At 28.0% G+C, this 22,493-nt stretch overlaps 3 protein-coding genes and 1 pseudogene across 3 annotated transcripts; 2 read left to right on the top strand and 2 right to left on the bottom strand.

Moving 5' to 3' along the window:
• Window positions 1–9,189: 9,189 nt before the first annotated feature.
• On the bottom strand, window positions 9,190–10,454 carry LOC112689716 (annotated as a pseudogene).
• Window positions 10,455–11,084: 630 nt separating this feature from the next.
• Window positions 11,085–12,041, bottom strand: LOC112689717 (probable protein phosphatase 2C T23F11.1). Its single transcript, XM_025563547.1, has one exon. The coding sequence runs from the start codon at window positions 12,039–12,041 to the stop codon at window positions 11,085–11,087; it is 957 nt and encodes a 318-aa protein (XP_025419332.1).
• A 1,025-nt stretch (window positions 12,042–13,066) lies between these two features.
• LOC112689718 (general transcription factor II-I repeat domain-containing protein 2-like) lies at window positions 13,067–13,754 on the top strand. Its single transcript, XM_025563548.1, has 2 exons — window positions 13,067–13,451; window positions 13,531–13,754. The coding sequence occupies exons 1-2, from the start codon at window positions 13,067–13,069 to the stop codon at window positions 13,752–13,754; spliced, it is 609 nt and encodes a 202-aa protein (XP_025419333.1).
• Window positions 13,755–13,784: 30 nt separating this feature from the next.
• LOC112689719 (general transcription factor II-I repeat domain-containing protein 2A-like) lies at window positions 13,785–14,930 on the top strand. Its single transcript, XM_025563550.1, has one exon. The coding sequence runs from the start codon at window positions 13,785–13,787 to the stop codon at window positions 14,928–14,930; it is 1,146 nt and encodes a 381-aa protein (XP_025419335.1).
• The last annotated feature ends 7,563 nt before the right edge of the window (window positions 14,931–22,493 follow it).

The raw sequence follows: 22,493 nt of genomic DNA on the forward strand, positions 1-22,493 counted from the left end.
ATTTTGAAATTATTAATTATTAAATAAAACTAAAACCTTTATTGACACGACTGTTATTTTAATTTTATATTCGGTGATATTTATTGAACTCTTAACAAAAAAATAGTATTTGTAAATGTATTTAAATAAATAATGATTATATGTATTTGTACTACTTGAAATGAAAACCATTTGATCAAGAGTCGTCAACATTTACAACTCTTTCCAAACATTTTTGCTTTTATATAACAAACTAAAAACATTTTTCTCACTTCAAAACATTTCCGAGCGAACTCGACTACGAATATTAGGTAGTTGTTTATAACTTTCCAACACGTTAGTTTCATTAGAACATATTAGGTACTATTATATTACACACTGCAAATAATATTAAATATACCAACACATATACAATTTCACACGGAAACATATGATTGTGGTGCAGTAATTAATATTGTTAATATTTATCCATAGAGTTCTCGTGTGCATGCCTTGTTTACATCCCATTACATGAAATAAATCATAATCAATATTTTTAAATCAACATTTTATTGAATAAATAAACGACATTAAATGTCAAAGGTTTGGATGCCCGTCACACGACGAATAATTTATAGATCTTATTAGAATGCAAAGTCAGACATATTCGTTTCCACAACGATGCGTTTTATATTTTATTTTTAAGCCTGCAATGATTTTTTTTTTTTAGTAAAAAGAGTAGGTACATTTATTTTCCCTCCGAGTTGAATTGGATCGCAGAATTTTTTGTTTCTGCAGTTAAATTATTCTTAACTACTAACTTCTAACTTCAGTGACTCTAAGATATTTATAAATTGAAGTATCATGTGATATTGAACAATAGTTTTTGTCAGTTATATTAAATTATAATTTATTATATAATAGGCTATGGTTATTGCAGATAGAAATTTATTACGGACACCGTAGATAAATAATTAAACGTATCAAAAAACAGATTCAAAGCGTTTCACTTTCTACAGCAGACACTATATTACTTAATCATACCAATAAACTAATCAAACCTAATATATTTAATTAGTAATTTCACCATGTAATTAATAAAATAATTAATTCTAAACGTTTATGTCTTTTTGAAATCCATAACTAAACAATAATAATTTATTGTAATTTAATTTTCAATCAATATTTAATTATGATTCTTATTATATTAACAATTATAATCAGGGCTTATAACTTATAGCTCTAAAAAAAGTAGTTATAAGCGCTACAATATACAATATGCTCTTTAAAATATTCATGTAAGCGCTTAAATATGCACTAAAAATACAAAAATATAAAAAAAAAAATATATTATGAATAAAAAACAATTTTTATTTATTATTAAAAAAAACATATCATGTATAAAAAAATTGTTAACTCTTATTATTAAAATTCCGATCGCGTCGCTATATGATATAAATAAATATATAATTTAAACCTAAAGAAGAAGAAAATAATTAATTAATTAATATAAATTAAGTACATATATAAAAATTAATACTTCTATAATTACTTTTTATCATTGAAAAAAATATTTTAAATGCTAAGGAACTGAAAAAGAAAACAAAATAGTAAATAATAATTTTTTAAATATGCAAAAATAAGTCTGCAAAATAGAAAAAAAGCAAAATAGTACTTATACTTTGAAATATGCAAAAATATGCAACATACAATTTCGGATTTAGCTTCTTAGTTATCTAAAACAAATGTATAGCTCACTTAGGTATTTCTAGGATTTCTGAAAAAAAAAAATAAATGCTATAAGTTATGAGCCCTGATTATAATGATAATTACATAATTATTTAAAAATAAGTATTTATTTATATACATAAGTATTTTAAAAAAAATTATTATTATAAACAAAAAAAAACCAAATAACCTCGTATCTGGCCGATACAAAAGATTAATAAACTAATTATTATTATTGGGTAAAGTATGAGGTACCTCTATAGAGAGCCATTTTTTTTTTGTCTATGTTTCTTGTTTTTTTTATTATTATGAATGAGAGTTCTACACTAGTTGAGCTTTCTCTGCAGTAAATTAAAAACCTTAAATTAAATTATTATCATTATTTTTTAAATGTATTATTAAAATATATATGTTTTCATCTATTACACCCAAATTGTTTTTTTTTTATTCGTTTACTTTTTACAGTATAATGTTTATTTGTTTGTATAAAAAATCTAGGTACGATAAAGTGTAAGCAAACAAAAACATTTAAAATATCTTTATATAACACGAAAAAACTCATAATAATTATTATAAAACTATACTACCTCTAGAGAACGGTAAAACTAGCATTCAATAACAATTTTGAATCTCCGCGACTGTTACCTTCTGGGCGATGATTAAAAAATAATTCGATTTTTTAAGAACCATGATACCCCGTAAAATGTCGTAAGCCGACGGAAAAAATATGAAGATACGATTAGTACAATCTTTTTGGTAAATTTTGGTTGACAGACACGAAAAATAAAAAACACGCATAATGATAAAACGAATAACACAAAATAAAAATTTTCAAATACATGATCCGATCCGAGTCGGTCGCTTGCGGTACACTATTAAATTAATTTATCGAAATAAAAATAAAAAAAAGTGCTACGGACACAGCTTTCGGACCGCACCGTAGCACATTTTATCTTCCCATTCTCTATTATCATCACGTCTCGTGTATATAACGTGAATGTATACAGTATTTTCGATGGTAGGGTTAAGGGATTCGAACATTGGCGCAACTAGGTCTAAAATATTTGGGGGGGGCTGAAGCCCTATAAATAAATATAGTCAATGTGAGTTATGAGGGGCTTCACCCCTCCCATAGCCCCCATTGCCACAGACACAGAACAATAATTATTAATTGAAATGAAAACAATCATAAAATATTATTATCATACTATATTAATTAAATCATGTACCAACTTCTATGTAATATGTTTTACATAAAATATGACATAACATCACCGCAATATACCACCGTCGTCCGTCACATTTATTAGATAACAATATTATTATTAATTATGTAGGATTGTAGAAATTACAAAATAAACTATAATAATAATATTTTATATTTATACAATTTACTTTTGAATAATTCTCTACGTCATATATTCATATTATTTAGTATGTATCCCACTATCCCATGCTTAAATTATCATTAAATTTTAAATAATCAAAAAGTTTGAGGGGGCTATAATACATTTTGGGAGGCCAAGTCCCCTAAGTCCCCCCCCTAATTGCGCCAATGGATTCGAACCCGAGACCTTGCGCATCATCGGACTGTGCATGGGTAGCAATGCCACTCCTATATGGTCTCTGAGTTCACGATTTACAACTATTTAGATGCAAGACGTCCGTGTATGTATACGGCAGTTTATACATTATCGTGCGAACGCATACATTCGAGTTTTTCCCCTATAAATGCATTGCTTAAAGATTAACCGATATTTTTAATTATTTACAAGAAAAACCAGATTTATTTTGTCTATAAAAATAAATACTTTTTTTTTATCCAACGTCAGAAGTGGACGTATTAGCGAAGCGTCTAAATCGTACGGTTACTAGCACGGTAGTATAATGAATCGTTCACACGGTTATGAGACAACCTCTGTAATCTATAAACCTTTGGGTACCATCGATAACGAACAGGTGGTTTGTTCGTACGTTACAGGTACACGTAAATATTATCAATAAAATGCAAAGGGTGTTTTATTTTTCTCGACGAAAGCCGGGAAACGCATCATTCGATTACGAAAAAATATTTGAAATCTATTGCCCTTCTGCGTTGCACTTGTGTAACGTACACGAGTATTCGAAATAAATGTTTAGAAATTTAAATTTAAAACAAATTTTACCTACAATACACATTTATGACGTAGACCGGCGACGGATTTCAAATATTTATTAGTAATCGAATGATGTGTTTCGCGGTTTCCGTTGAGAAAAATAAAACACTCCATGACTTTCATATTTACGTGTACACCTGTAACGTACGAACTAACAATCTAATCGTTGTTGTGATGGTACCCAACGTTCAAAGATTAAGCAACAAACGTACGACACGAACGTTGCTGATCGTTACGTGTTTAGTGGTTTCCTACATACGACTGAATGCTGCGGCTGACTTTTATTTTCAATTCAGTTTAGTTTGGCTCGATGTTTTGTTATGCGTATTTTTACGTTTTTTTTTTTTTTTTTTAATTTGTCATCACGAATTACTAAAAATGGAACAAATAATTGTTAATAATAACTGAATAATCATTATAATCATCAAAAATTCATCATAAAAAGAAGAAGAAGAAGAAATAATGTATACTTGAAATACATACATAGGACTTCTTCAACTAACTCATCAACAGTTGTCGGTGAATAGAGTTTTCGACGTTTTGGATTGAATTAATTCGTTTATATAAATATATAATGAATTCGTTCAGAGCACTACGATTGTCAAACGCAACGACTATTGTTGACACGAACAAGTCGATCGGACATTGAAAACCACAATAAGGCATTTACGTGGCCAGTTGCAGCTCGGAAACCGTACCCTTACACGTATGCATTTCTCATAGGCGTTCGAAGACTTCAATTGACACCATAGTATAGGCTCGTTTTTCAGGTTTTGTACGAAATTCTGTCTATAATATCTAATTTTCAGTTGTACAATGTTTATAATAATTTAATTAAGTTTGTTTTGACAGTCACGGCGACTATGGTAGGGATAGTAGAGACATATGTAACGCAGGTGTGGCAAATTATTTTTATGTTACGTGCCAAAACTTACCCTTTTTTTATTTTCTTCAAATGTGCCATTAAATGATTAAAAAAATATTTATATATATATTATATATTACATGAAAATATTTATTATCTAAGTATTAACATAAAAATGTAATACTTGAATAAATATATAGTTACATTACTTTGGTAATAATTATTCATTATCTTAATGTGATTTCTTTTGTCGATATTTGGTTTATCTTTAGGAACTTACAATAAAGTACATGCCGCACTAAATTCATCAGTTAGTAAGTATTTTAAATCGGATTTTAAAAATATTTTTTAAAATAGTACAAATAACAAATTCAAGAAAAAAATAGACAAAATTATGAAATGTAAAATAATTATTTCCGTCAAAAATTTGATAAAGTTGAAAAACTTCTCCGACCGATGCAAAGTAAACTTGTTCACCAATTCAACCATCTTGACATTTTTTCAATCGAACCACTAGAAGTACTTTAATTTTTGTAGTTCGTACAGTTATTTCACATCCGTAAACTGGTTTTGAACGTATCGTTCCCACGCGGGATGTTGCGACGGTGACTTGTACGTGCAAGTGCCTCGTGTGAAAACAGGCTTCGGTGGCGACCAGTTTTCGTCGGGCGGCGGTCAGACTCCACCTATTTTACTTCCAACTAAATTAGGGTGACCAGACCGTCCCTTTAAAACGGAATTGTCTCTTTTTTATCATAACGTCCCGCTGTCCCAACAAACTTCAAAGGGGACGCTTTTTATTTCGTTTTTAGAAGATTGTTCCGTTTTAATACTGTAATTTTCATATTATTTATTATATAATGTATTTTAATGTAGAAACTCTTAGATCGATAATAATTACAAAACAACACTTTAAAAACTTAACTCGTTCACAGTTTTATGAATTTCTATTGAAACACCCAACATTGTTAAATTCAATTAGTTATTCAGAAAAGTACGAGAAAGCAGTCGAAAATGTAGAAGAATGCTTACAAAATTCATAAATAATGGAGATAACTAATAGTGTATAATTTACCTTTTTAATTTAACCTTTTTAAAAAAATGTATGAGTAATTATATGAATCAATAAATTGTTTATTATTTTAATTCTAATATTAAATATTAAATTTTTCTAATTGTTTAAACAATTGTAATAGTTTTGAAATGCTAAATTGTGTTGTTTGATGAATAATTAAGAGAAAATATTATTTAATAATAATAAAAGAAAATATTTTATTATTTAGATTATTTTACTAAAAAAAGGTAAAGTAAAAAGAAAATAATTGTTTATGATTATGACAGAGATTTAGATTCTAACTCTCGCGATTTGTGTGCTTATGTGTGAATATACATTGTGTTCACGGAAACAAGGAACACTTTATCACTCATTACCCTGTAAATATTTTTCAATTCTGTTTGTTGGGCATTCAACTGGACTAATGGATCATAAATTCCTATGACTTACAATTTATAATACTTATATGATATTATATTATGATATTTATCAAAAGCATAAACCTAAGACATTCATGTGTACGTTTATGGAAGAAATGATAGTAAATATGCCTTTAAATCGAGCAATAACTATTTTGGTTATTAATTATAAATGTCAAGCTCTGCATACCACGCAGTAAGCTTATATTATAATTTACACATGTCCCTCTGTATGCCACAGAAAGGATGTATAATAGTTATGATATATAAATAGACATGGACCAATCGTGCTTAAAAAAAGATTTTTTATTTAAGACCAATGTACCAATTGCGATCCATATATTTTACGGTAAATATACCAATTGCACTATTCAAATTTGTCTACCTTCAGATATGAAAATATTGTAAAAAAGTTTAAATGTGAATTATAATGTAACTAGTATAATATTAAATTAGAATTTATTTACATTATGTATGTATATTAAGTATTAATAGTCGCAAAAATAAATCGATTTGTGTATTATTTATATTTATTATACTTTTAATTATAACTTAATTTTGAATAATTTACGATCAAAAAGCAACTTGTTAAATCTAAAGAAAAAAATTATTATTTTATTTAAATTAAATTAAGTATTTATAATCGAACGAAAATTAGTCAGTGTATTTATTTTCTATATAACTATACCGAAATAATAAGTTTTGATGTTTTGAGCGCAATTGGTAAACTCCTATATAGATATCTACAACATCTATTAGATAAAAGTGTATGTCTATAATATATTTACTAGTTATTCAATCGGCCGTTTTTTTTATTAATTTTTGGATACCCATTAGGTATCAGGGATGATTATAGTATCCATTACATATAGTACAGCATCATTATTCTAATAGTTGTAATATGTAATGGATATCCATAAGATATTCATTGAAATTAATATCTTTATACGATTATTATATTATTATTATTAGAATACAAATTGAAAAATTTTTCATATCAAACCAAATCTTTATTTAATAATCAATAAAATCATATCAAAAAATATGCAGTATAAAAAATATAAATACAAATATGTAATCAAACTAATTTCATAATCTTTATAATCAAAAAATAATAATAATTTCTGTGTAATTAAAACAATTTAGAAAATCGATTAATTAATAATATTTTTTCAATCAAAATACGATAAAAACTTAATAATAAATGTTTTAACAAATATTTACTGTGTAATAAGTTAAGCTTACCTTGAACTTCAAAGGAGGAACGCGATTATATTAAATGTGTGTAATTAAATAGAATTAATACAGCTTATTATCAGAATATTTATTTTATTGTATTACAGAATATTTTTGATTGTCGAAATTCATTGAATTCATATTAAAATTAAAATAATTAACTGGTGTTATTATACAGGAGTGTCCAATATTTAGACATCAGTCGAAAACGTGCTGTAGCAAACTACTCCCCAATCGGTGAGTAAACTAAACGCGATCTCTCCACCATCCTAAAGTGCAAGATGGGAAACTGAAAAAACTAGAAGGCCAATTTTTGGAACTTTAAAATCTAGCGAACCAGAGTAAAAAAATAAAAAATAATAATATATTGAAAGCTTTTCTCACTATTAATTTTTTATTTTGTACTTTTTTCATTTTTTATTTTTTATTCATTTAATTTTTATTTCCATTTCGTGTCATCAATATACTATTGAACTTATTTTAAAAATGTACAAAACGCAAATTATAGATATTTATATTATTAATAAAAAACATATCCATACATTTTTTCGTGCATATATATTATATTTTATATGAAAAAAATACACAACGTAAATTATAGATATTTATATTTTTAATAAAAAAACATATCTATACAATTAAAATATCGAACATTTTATTTATTTAAAAAAATTAACTATTTTTAAGGTTAGGTTTTGATTTCACACCCCCTCATTTTGTTCATTATTATAAAAAAGAAATTTGTGTTAAATTTACCTAATAAACTATTGAAATTATCGGAAAAATGTACACAACGTAAATTATAGATATTTATATTTTTAATAAAAAAAACATGTCTATACATTTAAAATATTGAATATTTCATTTATTTTAAAAAATTAACATTTGTACGGTTTTTTAAAGTATATCAGAATAACGGTTGATGATACGAAAAAATATCTCGTGTACGAATGATAAGAAATTACATTTTCTAAAAAAAAAATATTTTGTCGTATCATCAACCCTTATTCCGATATACTTTAAAAAACCGTACAAATGTTAATTTTTTAAAATAAATGAAATATTCAATATTTTAATTGTATAGATATGTTTTTTTATTAAAAATATAAATATCTATAATTTACGTTGTGTATTTTTTTCCGATAATTTCAATAACTTATTAGGTAATTATATTCAAAAAAAACGACAAACTAACCCTATTTTGAAATTTTTTAACTCCTTTGTGGCACGAGAAAAGGGTTAGTATACTAATTATAATCATGGCTAAATTTAACACAAATTTTGTTTTTATAATAATGAACAAAATTAGGGGGTGAGAAGTCAAAAATTTGAAAGTTCAAAAATTACGGCTACCTTAATATATGTACATTAAAAGAACGCTATACTTACACCCATTGTTTTGTTTTACAAACGCATAAAATAGCAAATTATATATTCTGAATAATCTATATCAACTCTTTTATGCCTAATATTACAGTAATTAAAAACAAATCTATGAGGTTCACAAAATAATATTTTTACTTTTAAATTTAATAGTAGGTAAACTAATATTATTTTGTAATATGTTGATTTTTTTGCTGTCAAGCCATACGAATAATAATAAAAAAAAAGTGTAATTTTAAGTATAAATGAACTTAATGGATTATTTAGAACGTACAATTTGTTATGCCATGTGTTTGTACTCGTAAGACGGAAACCATGCATATGAGTGTAGTATCCTATTTATCAGTATTTTAGAAGTTTGTAATTGATCATTGTTTCATTGATTATTTGTTATGATTGCAGCTTTTTTTTTCTTTTTATTGAAGATGGTCTTAGCGCCAAATACTTTTGTATACGATCTTCAATTTCCTTAGGTTGAACATTTTTAAATTTTGTTTTTTTGCGAATTGCTTCTATAAAATTATAAAATAAGAAAATAATGAGAATATTTTATTTTATTAATTAATTTATTTATTTATTTAATTTATTTTACAAATTTATACATTTTAGTTAATATATTCATAACATTATAAATACAATATAGGCCTTTAGTATAAACTACTATAATATACAAATTGTACAATCATTGGTATAATTCAATATAATATACTTAAGAACGTTAATATATAATTTAATGTTACACTACACATTCACTTGGGATGGATGTTATATTTTATATATCTTACCAAAAATAGTGGAACGAATGTTTATGGTAACAAGGAAAAACATTTTTTTTTCCTAATACCATGAAATAAATATTCAAATAGAAGCTCATCATTAAATCATTTTTTAAATATGCGTTTAATTGAATGGTATACGTCTTTACCCATTGTCCACATAATTTTAGCAATCTGAAAAAATAAAATTTATAATTTAAAAAAAAAAGAAATGTATTTTATTTCATTTTGTATTAATTTAATATTTCATAATAATAATTTTATATTTTATTTTTAATATTTACGAGTAAATATTTTTCTATTTTAATTAAAATAAGATAATAAAATGTGCATATTTGAAACTATAAAAATGCTATAGATTTTAATGTTTAACAGTCATAATGTATAACATTATTTAAATAAAAAAATATCCCTTATTAATTGAGACCTAAATTCATATATATGGTCATGATCAATCAATTTTGCTTCTAATGCTCGTATCCATGCTCTGTATTGATAGCCTTTTTAATGAATGATTAGTATATCAAAGATTGATTTTCGGTAGATATTGATGCCTTTATTGGTGTATCAATTATGTGTCCAATTCTCTCCAGTACATCAAACAATAATCTGATGTCATGAAGGAATCCAGATACTTGTTTTTCCATAGATTCTAATTTATGGTCTAAAAAAAAAAAATGTTATAAAATTAATTTTGCTTAAAAATTAATTTTATCTAAATTTGGTAAGATTATACATAGATTTAAGTAATATTTAAAATTTTTACAGTACATATTATTTTAATATACAGATAACAAAAAAAAAATTAAAAAAATAGACACTATAAACATGATTACCTATAAATTGTATGTACTTACCTAATATTTTGATTGTGCCCATTAATCCATCATTATAAGTTTCGTTGTATTGTAGAACCAGATCATGTTGTATAATTTTTGTTTCCATCAATTTAATGAACTGTATACAATAGTAATTTAAAGTAATATAGTATACAAACAATTATAAGCTTATTATGGTTTATATTTATTTACTTAAAGAATCTCCATGCAATTTTTCAATATTATTATTAAACAATAATTTGTTGTTTTTTAGAAAGACAAATTATATAGTCAAAGGAGTTGAATTTACTACAGATGAAGTTTCGGAACTTAATATACTTTTATCAGATGAAAGAGATTTTGTGAATGGCTCATATAAAACGTATTTATCTAAATCATCCAAAATGTCAACATATAAATTTTAATACTGCTTGTATAGATTTTGTTTAATTATTAGAGTTGGTCATAGTATCAAGAGTAAAAATTAGAACATTAAAAACACAAGATATTCAGTACAAAGTTCAGAAAACTGTAAACCATAATTTAAGTCTTATTGTATTAGTATCTAAATAAAACTCAGATAATCTGAAAAAATAAAATGTACAGAAATAATTTAAACAAGTATTGATATGTATAGAAACTTGCAGGATTTTGTAGCGCTAGATTTTGAAGGACTGCTATATTGTGGAATTCAATTTCTATTGATTTTTCTTGAAGTACTAAGGCTGTTTGATTTTTCAGGTATAGGTTTAGAGCATTTCGTTTGTAGTTCTCTCCAAGTACGGTCTTCCAGGAAACAAACTATCAAAACAGTCATGTTGTCACATCCAATACCCATTTGACCATTGGGTGCTAGACATCTAGTCATTAAGTCTTCACATATATATTCGGGGTCCATACCATTGCTGACACGGAATCGTATAAACTTAACAACTTCCTCGTTGGACATTACGTCCCAAATTCCATCACAAGCTAATACAATAAATTCTAAGTCCTTTGAAACTGGTTTTATTTCAATATCAGGCCATGCAATAACTATTTGTTCATCTAATTTTTTTTTGTCATTTTTTTTAAATCTATAATCACCAAAAGATCTGGATAGAGCTAAATTGCCATTCACCCTGTTGGATATGATAAAACCACCAGCAGCTTCAATTCTTTTAGTTTCTAATTCATTGTTTGGTTTGTGGTCATATGATAATGGTTCTACTAAACCATTCACCGATGCTATAGCCCTGGAATCTCCAACATTAGCACAATAAATTACTTTATCTTTTATTAAAACAACTACAGCAGTAGATCCAGCATAGTCATTCTTTAGCATCTCATCATCGGCCATAGCCGTATCCATGTCCATAAAACCTAGTTGTAATGCTTCACTAATTTTATTTTCTTCATATTCTGGTCTTTGAGTAATAAATGTATGTAAATGCTTGCCAGCATATTGTGCTATTTTCGCACCTCCGTGACCATCATAGACTCCGAAAAATGCAGCACTTGGATCATTAGGTAGTGTTAGAATTTGTGTATGAGAATCTTCCATAGTGGGTCTCCATCCTTGCATAGAGCTGGAACCAACTATTAAATAATTATTTCCACAGCTTTCTGTGTGTGTCGAAATCACTGGTTCTAATAATGTATAACTCATGGTAGTGTTCTGATAAGGGTGTTTTTACGATTCAATAAAAATTATCAACGGCGAATTTAGTCTTATTAGTGATTATTTATTTATATAATATAACTGTTGCCAAGGCAACATAAAATGTGCCATTTTCCTTCTCTCCAAAGACCATTGCATTAAATATACGTTAATCCAAAAACGTCGTTTATATCAACAATGCAAGTGGTGTAAAAAAATGAACACAAAGTGTACTGACGGTTAAAATATATTGAGTCGAATATCTGTAAGATTCTCGTATCATACGTTATTGTAGGAGACTATTATTTTAACAATCGGAAGTCATTTTTTTATTTTTATTTTTAATTTTATCTAAATTTAGAAAATAACGAGAACCGTTGGTTGTAAACGAAAAAAAATATTAAAAAAAAGAACATTTGCATCTTCCATGATAACGTATGCGTTGTATTTGCAGAGCACATCGTCTATATAAGCCAGGGGTCGGCAATAGGCGGCCCGCGGGCCATGTCCGGCCCGCAGAAGGGAAATAACTGGACCGCCAAAAATTATCTTAATTTTCCCATATATCCTATGTATCACCCCCCCTCCGTTCATAACAAAAATTAAACCAATATTGAAATCGATTTCATTAGGCGGTGAGACAATAATAACGGTTTATGATTATCTGTATTCTGTGTTGTTGTTGAACGTGCCACAGTCACGGCTGCGGGCCGAGTCGCTTGCATTCGCGCGCGCGCGCATGTGTGTGTGTGTGTGTAAAATACAATATTCAGAGGCGATCTATTTTTATGATTTATTAGGAAATTACGATAGCGTTCATCGTATACCGCTGTTTATAATAATAGTCACGATAACAGAACACCATACATTGAACCTACTTCTTGAAACACAAATATTATTTAGTTCAATTTACGCGTTGCGTTTGTCGTTCGTCGTTCGTCAAGAAATTATTATAATTATTCGTATTCGTAGTCCGTCGCGTCTGTAGTGTTAAAACTTATTAATTTATAAATATTATTCGTGTATAATCGAGTATGTTTTCCAAAAAACGTAAAGTTGACAATGAAAACAGAAAGTTTCTGGCTGAGTGGACCGAACAATATTGTTTTACACTTCCAGTAAGAGCTGGAGCCGTTCCAGTTTGTCTTATATGTAACAGTACAGTTGCTGTCGTTAAATGTGCTAATTTAAAGCGTCATTATGATACAATGCATAAAGATTTTGAAAAAAAATTTCCTCTTAACAGTGCAGCGCGTAAAAATAAGCTCCAAGCGTATCTCTTGTCTTATAAAAATAGTACGACTATGTTAGTACAAAGTATGACTGGGCAAGAAAAGTCAGTAGAAGCAGCATTGCGTGTTTGCTGGATGTTAAATAAACACCAAAAACCATTTACAGACTCAGAAATTGTAAAAGAGTGTAATGTTAGAAGTAGCCACTGCACTTTTTGAAGAAAAAAAGGACATAATTAATGCTATTCAAAGTATTCCTCTATCAGCAAGAAGCAATACAAGAAGAACAGAACTATTGGCCGATGACAACAAAAATAATTTAATTCACATTTTACAGATGGCTCCTTGCTACGCTATTGCAATTGATGAGTCATGTGATATTGTTGATTCTGAGCAAATGTCAATTTTTGTGCGCTTTTTAGACGTTGAAAGTAGAGTATTTAGAGACGAGTTGCTAGCATTATTGCCAATGAAATGCAAGACTCGTTGAGAAGATTTGTTTAAAACTTTTGACGACTTCATGACTAAATCAAATATTAGTTATGATAAAATTGTGTCTATTTCAACTGATGGCGCACCGGCAATGATTGGTAAAGAAAAGGGATTTGTTAAGAGAATCAAGGATAAGAATGCTGAAATACTTTCATATCAATGTATAATTCATCAAACATCCCTGTGTGGCAAACTTAGTACAACACTGAAGGAAGTAATGGACATAATTATCAAGTTGATTAATTTTTTGAGGTCCCGATCTGCTCTTCAGCACAGGCAGTTTAAAGATTTTTTATTTGAATGTGATTCAGTGTATTCGGATTTACTTCAATATAACAATGTCCGTTGGTTAAGTAAAGGCAAAGTGATCGAACGTTTTTGGAGTATAAAAGAAGAAGTTATCACGTTCTTGGTAAACTTGGATTCAGTAGAATCAAAGCAGTATCATAAATTCTTAACAAATGAGAGCAATATGCTATCTGTGGCGTTTTTAAAAGACATTCTTGGATATTTAAATGTACTTAATACTGAGTTACAAGGGCAAAAAAAGTTAATTTGTGATCTGATATCAAGTGTATCTGCTTTCCGACGAAAACTTGAAATCTTTGAAGAAGATATAAAAAATCAAGATTTTATTCATTTTCCAACAATCCTAGAATATAAAAAGACTCCCGACATAGACTGCAGTATGTTTTTAAGTTTTTTGTCGGACCTTGGTGAAGAATTTCGTAAGAGATTCAAAGACTTTGCAGAAATTGGAAAACTGTCTCAATTTTTAAAAAATCCGTTTGAAGTTTCTCCGACTGGAGAATGGATTGACGTTGCTACAAAATTATTTAAACTTCCAAAATCTTCACTTCAAATTGAAATTATTGATTTGCAAGAAGATATCTCATTGCAAATGTATAAAACTTCGTCCACTGAAGATTTTTGGATAAAGCATGTCTTGGATAAATACATGAACTGTAAAACCCTTGCCATAAAATTAGCTACTATGTTTGGCTCCACTTATGTATGTGAAACTTCGTTTTCAAAAATGACGTTTTTAAAAAACCGATACCGTTCAAGATTAACAGATCACCACCTTGAAAACACTTTACGCATCAGTTGTTCTCCAAGAGTACCAGATTTTAAAAAACTAGCTCAAGAAAAGAAATGTCATTTTTCTCATTAATACAATTTTGTTATTATTAGTATGAATGTATAATTACTTTATAAATAATTAAATACTTTGTCTTAAAATGTGTTTTTAATACAAAAATAAATACATTAATGATAAAATTAAGTTTAAGATTTTTTTGGCCCTCGAAATTTTTTTTTTTTAAATATTTGGACCGCCATATAAATTAATTGCCGACCCCTGATATAAGCATATTATAATAAAAACGAATTTTGCATTTATCATCGTTGTTATATCATGATCTTGAGTTTATGTCAAATCTGAAGAAAAAAATCCCAACGATTATTTCTGCTACTACCTAATAGTTCGTATTATTAGCGTAGAACGATATCTCATGTGCGAAGTACGATATTTATTTTTTCTTCAAAATACAACATCATAGATGTTAATGATTTTAAGTGCTATAAGTCCCGAGCCCTGTTTATAACACTTATAAAAAAAAACAAATACGTAAAAGTATTCAAAAAGTAACCGATAAGAATTAATTATAAATGATTTTATACATTTTTAAAAATAATAAAAAAAATGTAATACAAAATTCTTCATAAGTATATCTACCTTTATAAAAAAAAAAAATGTCTACAAAAAAGTCCAATTAAAATTTTATGAACCTTTGAAGTTTAAATTTTTACAACATTAGATATCAATCGATTTCTCATGTAACAATTTTTTTACTTTATTTTAATTCGATAACGAATAACTATACACAAAAATTAAACAGCAGTCGAACAACAGGTTAACACAATCCATTACAGTTAAAAAGATATTATAAAGCATAAAAATGTTTATCTTTTAAAATATATAATGTACTTAACTATGAAAGAAAATCATTAGTAATCCATTACAGTGACCTACTTTTAATCTATTGTACAGTAGAGCGACTTCCACTTGCCCACCTTTTTTTTTTATGAATTTCGATAATGTTCTATTTTTTGGGTGAAAATTTAATACAAGGCTTCTGATAAATTGTTACAATAGCAGAAGTACGATATCAAAAGTGGTTGTTGTTGGCAGGGGCGGACTGAGAGTACTTCGGCTTGGGTGGAGAAGATTTGAGCGGCCTACATTTTTTTTTGTGTGATCAAAAAATTTGCAGCTCGCTATGCTCGCTCATCGTAGGCTAATATCTTCTAAAAGGGTATTTAGCACCGCCAATATATTCTAGAAATAAATAATACTTATCATAATTCATAATATTATATTATATCGTTTTTAATACTTAAAATCTTTTTTGTCTTTATTTAGATATTACTGAGACAACAATTTATCAGGTACTTATTTTTCAGATAACTAATGTTATAGTCATTATTGTGCATTTGTGCTGATTCGACCTACTGTTGAATAGGTTATAAATAACCTACTGTTATGAAAATAAAATTCTATTAAATTATATACCTATTATTATTTTATAAGTAAATTTTTATTTTCATGAATTTGTTTCTATTTATTTTAATATTTGTTTTAAAGATTTGGCAGAGTATTTGAGATTTATGGGGAGTTTGAGTATCAAAGCCCTCTACGGGTTACTGATAAGTTAATTTTGAAGGGACTTGAGCACCCCCAGAGTACTATTTCCGCCTATGACGCTTATGATTGGCCAAGCCCGGATTATGATAATTTGGGGCCCGGGGTCAAACAATTTTAGGGGCCCATAACCATAATCAAAATATTGATGACCCACACATAAATATATTTCAGAGACAAAAAAAAACATTATATTCTAATTTATAAATTTATTTCTTACTTTTTTTTAATATAAAAAATAAAAATGTTATTTTTATAAATAATTTTTTCTTTCTTTTTAAAAAGCAAATTCTTTAATTATATCATTGGTATTAATTACCTCTAAAACATTACTCTCTGAACACAAAATCATAAAACTATATACTATTTTATACTTGTTTTTTATACGAGCTAAATAAAAAGTTAAAAATCGAAAATACCCACTATCCACCAGGGGCCTACTATTGTTTGATATTCGTTATAGGCCCGAGACATGACCTCCTCTGCCCTCCACCTTGATTCAGGTTTGTAAACGGCAAATTTTACAGCCTCTTCATATATTTATGACGACCATAGATAGCTAGATTTAATCTTCTTTTACGTCAAATATAATTGCAGCACAAAAATTCATCAAATACATTATTACCACAAAATAGTGATTTCCTTATTTTCGCATAAATAGTTTATAATAATAATACGAGTATAATAGGTAATAAATGAATGAATGAAATATCAAATGCTTATTATTTAAATTTAAATTTATAAATTCAATATTTGATGCATAATGGTGGATGATTCTTTTAAATAGTTAACGGCTTCCGACACATCTATTTCATACAACAGCTCTTTTTTTACTGACATTTAAAGCAGAGTCTCCAAATTTTCCTGATTTAAATTGGATCTTTATCTAGTTATAATGAGTTTCAGCTTACTAAATGTACGTTCACAGATAACTTCTGTAACTACTAAAGTTAAAAAAAATGCATACCCTTCGCATAGTGTAGTATAAGCAGACACATATAAATTTAAATTACATATCAAACTTGATGTCGGGACCTACTAATCTAAAAACTATTAATTGTAATATAATTGTATTGTAATATAATACTAAACCTATATATTTATGTACATAAGTAACTGTCAAAGTGCCTTTACTCAAAGGTTTCTTTAATCTGTGTTTCACTCAAGCCATTATTCTCTGATCACTTTTACTCATTGTTCTATTCTGTAAGAGATTGTAAATTATATAAATAAAAACAAAAAAAAAATTAAAAAACATATCAAACTTAGACATAATTCAAACAATTTTTCTTGTCGTGGTTACTGTATATTACATTACCTGAAACCATAAACAACAATACTCGTATTATTGATCATGGTTAAATAAACATTGTAAATAAAACGAATATTTACACTATCAATCTTACAAGGAAACATACTTTTATAGATCCCATCAACTTTATTTTCTAATTCGATTTCTATGCACTTTTCTCTTCAGTTTCGGACTCTGAGTATATTAATTTTGTTCTTTTCTCTACTGGATTAGATATGTTTGGATAGACTTGAAAAATGTTGAAGTTCCAGTTTTAATTGATCTAGATCTATACTTGCTATAGAATACTAGATATATTAATAAAATGTAGATATATCTACTTATTATAATTAAATAATAATATTATGTAAAAAAATTCGTGCCCCTGGATTGTGTATTTATGTGTTATTATCTATTATTGTTAATTTAGTAATAATATAATAATTTAATATAAAATTATAATATAATATATTTTTATTAAAAGTGCACCTCCCATGACAGCGGCCCCAATGGATTTCTTCCTTTCTTCACCTGGGCCAGTCCACCACTGGTTATTGGGTACAAATTTCGCGCGAGGATCGCGGCTTTTGGCGTCCTGCAAACTTGGTCGATAACATGATCGATTGCTTGAGAGGGGGTAGTTAGCTGTGCTGTTTCCGATCGTCAGCCCGCCGTTCGCTCCCGAGACCGGTCTGTCGTCGGTCTTCTGTGCTTTCATCGGCCAAATGTAAACTTCTACACAAATAACCTTTTTACCTAAATTATCATTAAATGTAAACTCCTACACTAATACCCTTTTAAAATTTTTACCTGAAAATCAAAGATATTGTAATCTTCTACATAGAATTTTTCCTTTTACAAAATTGGGTACTGAAATTCTCGATTTTGAAGTTTTCATTATTTCCTCCAAAATTGTGGTCTTCTAATAATACTACTAATACATGTGAATCATTTCGTTTAAGATTTAATAGTAGTTTTTATCATCATCATCCAAATCTCCATTTATTCGTAAAAGTTTTGGAAGATATACAGACCGAAACATACATTAAAATTAGAAGCAGTCATACAATACAACGGAGACAGACAAAAACTATTTCTAAATATCAATTTATAAATAATCAAAAAGATATTCGAAGAGAAATTTTAGATTTAGAGTTTATCTCCAAAGTATGCCATAAAAATATACGTAAATGATTATGACTTAGTATTGTTTTATTGAATTTTTTATTATTTTTTTCAAAAAATTTTGTTTTAAATATATGTGATTTTGACTATTGTTTTATTAACATTTTTATTATATTTTTCAATCAATTTTTACTTTATTTGTTAATATATTGCATGACTGATATTTTTTACAGCAATACGGGCGGTATTCATTTTTATTGGAGTTAACACTATCTTTTGTAGGAGTTTACATTACATTTGTAGGAGTTTACCATTCCCCCGTTCATCATCACCGTTGTGTACTTGTGTTCCTGTTTTTACGTAGCCGTCTAGACCAGTGGTCTTCAACCGGTGGGTCGCGACCCAATTTTGGGTCGCGTAAGCTTTAAGATTGGGTCGCAATAAGTTTTCTGTTTAAAATTTAAAAAAATCATATTTATATATATTATATAATTTATGTCATATGATACTGCATAAAAATGTTTTCGAATAGAACCGAAACCGTACTATTTTATACTATTTTAAATTTGTAGAAGATTAGAATGAACCCTTTTTTCTCAAACACTCATACTAAATTAGAAAAAATCCTCAAACCAATATGCAACATATATCACTAATCATTAACTATTGAACACATAGTGGAGGAGTGAACACAATTTACCTCAATACGCACCGACCTGAACATGCCATCCAACATAGTAAAAGTACTTAACGAAAAACAAACTCTGAAAATTGTCACATTATTAAGTATCACAAATATTATATTAATAAATTTTAATTTATATCTAACTTCACCTATATAATATTTCATATGTAATATTGTAATTTTAAAACACCTAACACATCAAATATGTAACATCTAATAGCTAATAATATTTGCTGTTGAAGCCTCAATCTTCAAATAAGAGAAAAAAATAATAAACAATCAAATGAAGTGATAGGTTGACTTAATTTATAAATCGCATTTACATTTCATAAATTTATAAACTGCATTGTGTTAAATTGAGCTGAGGTGGAGGTATTTCGTGTGAAAACAGTCCGGGACAAATATCGCACTCATTTCTTTTGTATATCAAAACATATACATTTTTCGGTATCATTACATGTATTTTTTTTTTTTTTTTGTATCATTACTTGTATTAAAAATTAAATATTTCCTAAATACCTAAAAAATATCAATTTTGATTTATTTTGTTATAGAAGCACTTCCAATATGGCATACATTAAATAATTTTAACTTTTTTATTTGGCTTTCGTGGCTATTGAAATTTACATGGGTCACGAAAAATGTTTGGTAAGAAAAGTGGGTCGTAGGTCGAAAAAGGTTGAAGACCACTGGTCTAGACAATATAGTATATCCGCCATTGTGCGTATCGGTGCGTCGCCACTGTTAACACTAACAATCGCAAACGTCATGTACACTGTACGCCACTCCGTCGTTTTTTGTGTTTTTTATTATATATTTTGCCACCCGTAGCACTCCGCGCCATGTGGTTTGACCATCGTCGTCTTATCCACTCCGTTCTCGTCACCGAGAAACTTCAGGACATTTTTTTACATCACATCCAAACCTAACCATACAGTCCACTCTTTCTTTCACTCTCTCAGGTTTTATTCCAGACGACGATTTTACGATCGGGTTCTCTGTCGGGCGTCATCCGTGCGTACAGGTACTAGCCCATTCGATCGCCGGTTTCGGTGTACAACCGTTAACTGCCGCACAGTTATAATAATAATTGATTAGCATGAACGGGTTTAAATTTAAAGCCATTATAATTTTTTTAAATTTTGTAAACTATTTTTCAGTTAGTAATTCATAAAAAATGTTCATTTCATAGCTTAGATAAGAAATTGTAATAAAAGATTTCCAATAAGTTTTTTTACCTCTATCATTAAGAAAAATTTCAAAGGAAAGTTACTATTTTCATAGTTATAAGATATTTTCGATTTTTATAAAAAAGATATTTAACTATTGAATTCCATTGAGCATTTAAACGGTTCAAAATATACTTTACTCTCTACCATGGTCAGGGGTGTATTAAATATAGGTTTACCGCCCTGAAAGTGATTTTTGAAAAAAATGTAATATTTGTCCATCGGTTCTTCTTTTACTCGGCCGGGTTTCAATGTAGAGGCTTAATTTTTTCACGAAAAGTTTTGTTTTGAGTTATTATACAAGAAGTATTCAGGAGGTCAATACGTTCTTGACCCTCCCCCTAGATGTATTTTGAAAAATGTTTAGTTTTTGTCTCACGTTTCTGAAACTCGGAGGTTCGTTTTTCCGTACGTTGTTCATCGAAATGGGTATTTTGTGTCGAGATTAGGAACCGTTTTTGCCCCTGTTTTGGACGTCAGAAGTTCAAAATTTGAGTTTTTTAGTCGATTTTTAATCGGCCAGGTTTTAATGTAGAGTCTTAGTTTCTTCGCGATAAGATTTTTTTTAAAGTTATTTTACATAAAGTATTTCGGGGGTAGAAAGATCCCATGGCCCCTTATGCTCTCCCCAAAAAAATTTTGAAAATTTTGAAAATTATTGTCCCACGTTTCTGAAACTCGAAGGTATGATTTTTCGAAATCATTTTATTAATACATTATATTTTATTATAATAATTATAATTATATAATTATTATATTAATTTATTTTTAATAGGAGCTCCTGAAAATAATGATATTTGTAAAGCTACTGCATTTCCAGAAAATTTGAATATTGTTTAATTTTAAACTAACCTATTATAAATGAGTTAAATTGCAATTCTAAGAAATTTAAAAGTATTTTTGTACAACAAGAGTTTAAAAAATCATTGGCTTCACTAATTACTTTGTTCTCAAAATGATGTGTCGGCGATGTGTCATTTACAGACAGTTCTATTCCACCTTCCTTAGCTGGGTCTTCAACAGTAGCAGTTGTTTGAGCAATTGTTCTTTTTTTCTTGATACAATTTTGCAATTGGTACTCTGGAGCTAATTACGAAATCTTGGGAACAGTAGCTGCGTTGTTCGTACAAAAAGTAAATTTATGAATTGTATATTTTTGATTAAGTTTTTGTGCTATGAGCATAGTAATATACCATACCTTTGCCTTACGCTGGGGCTTTGGGGAGGACCGTCCCCAGGGTTTTTGGCCTCTATAGCCTCAAACATTTTCATAATACTATTTGTTGTTTCTGTGGTAGGTTCAGATATAATGTTCTGTTCATCGTTTTTGTAATCGAGTTTTATCCAATTATTATAATACATTTTAAAAGATAAACATTTTTATGCTTTATAATATCTTTTTAACTGAAATGGATTGTGTTAACTTGCTGTTCGACTACTGTTTAATTTTTGTGTGTAGTTATTCGTTTTCAAAATAAAATAAAGAAAATTGCTACATAAGAAATCGACTGAGTATCCAATGTTGTAAAAATTTAAACTTTAAAGGTTAATACAATTTTAATTGGACTTTCTTGTAGACATTCTCTTTTTTTTTTTTTTTTTGATTAAGGTAGATATACTTATGAAGAATCTTGTATTACATTTTTTTATTATTTTAAAAATGTATAAAATCATTTACAATTAATTCTTATTGGTTACTTTTT

The sequence above is a fragment of the Sipha flava genome, unplaced genomic scaffold (genome assembly GCF_003268045.1).
Source record: "Sipha flava isolate LNK unplaced genomic scaffold, YSA_version1 46_pilon_pilon, whole genome shotgun sequence".
Lineage (NCBI taxonomy): Eukaryota > Metazoa > Arthropoda > Insecta > Hemiptera > Aphididae > Sipha > Sipha flava.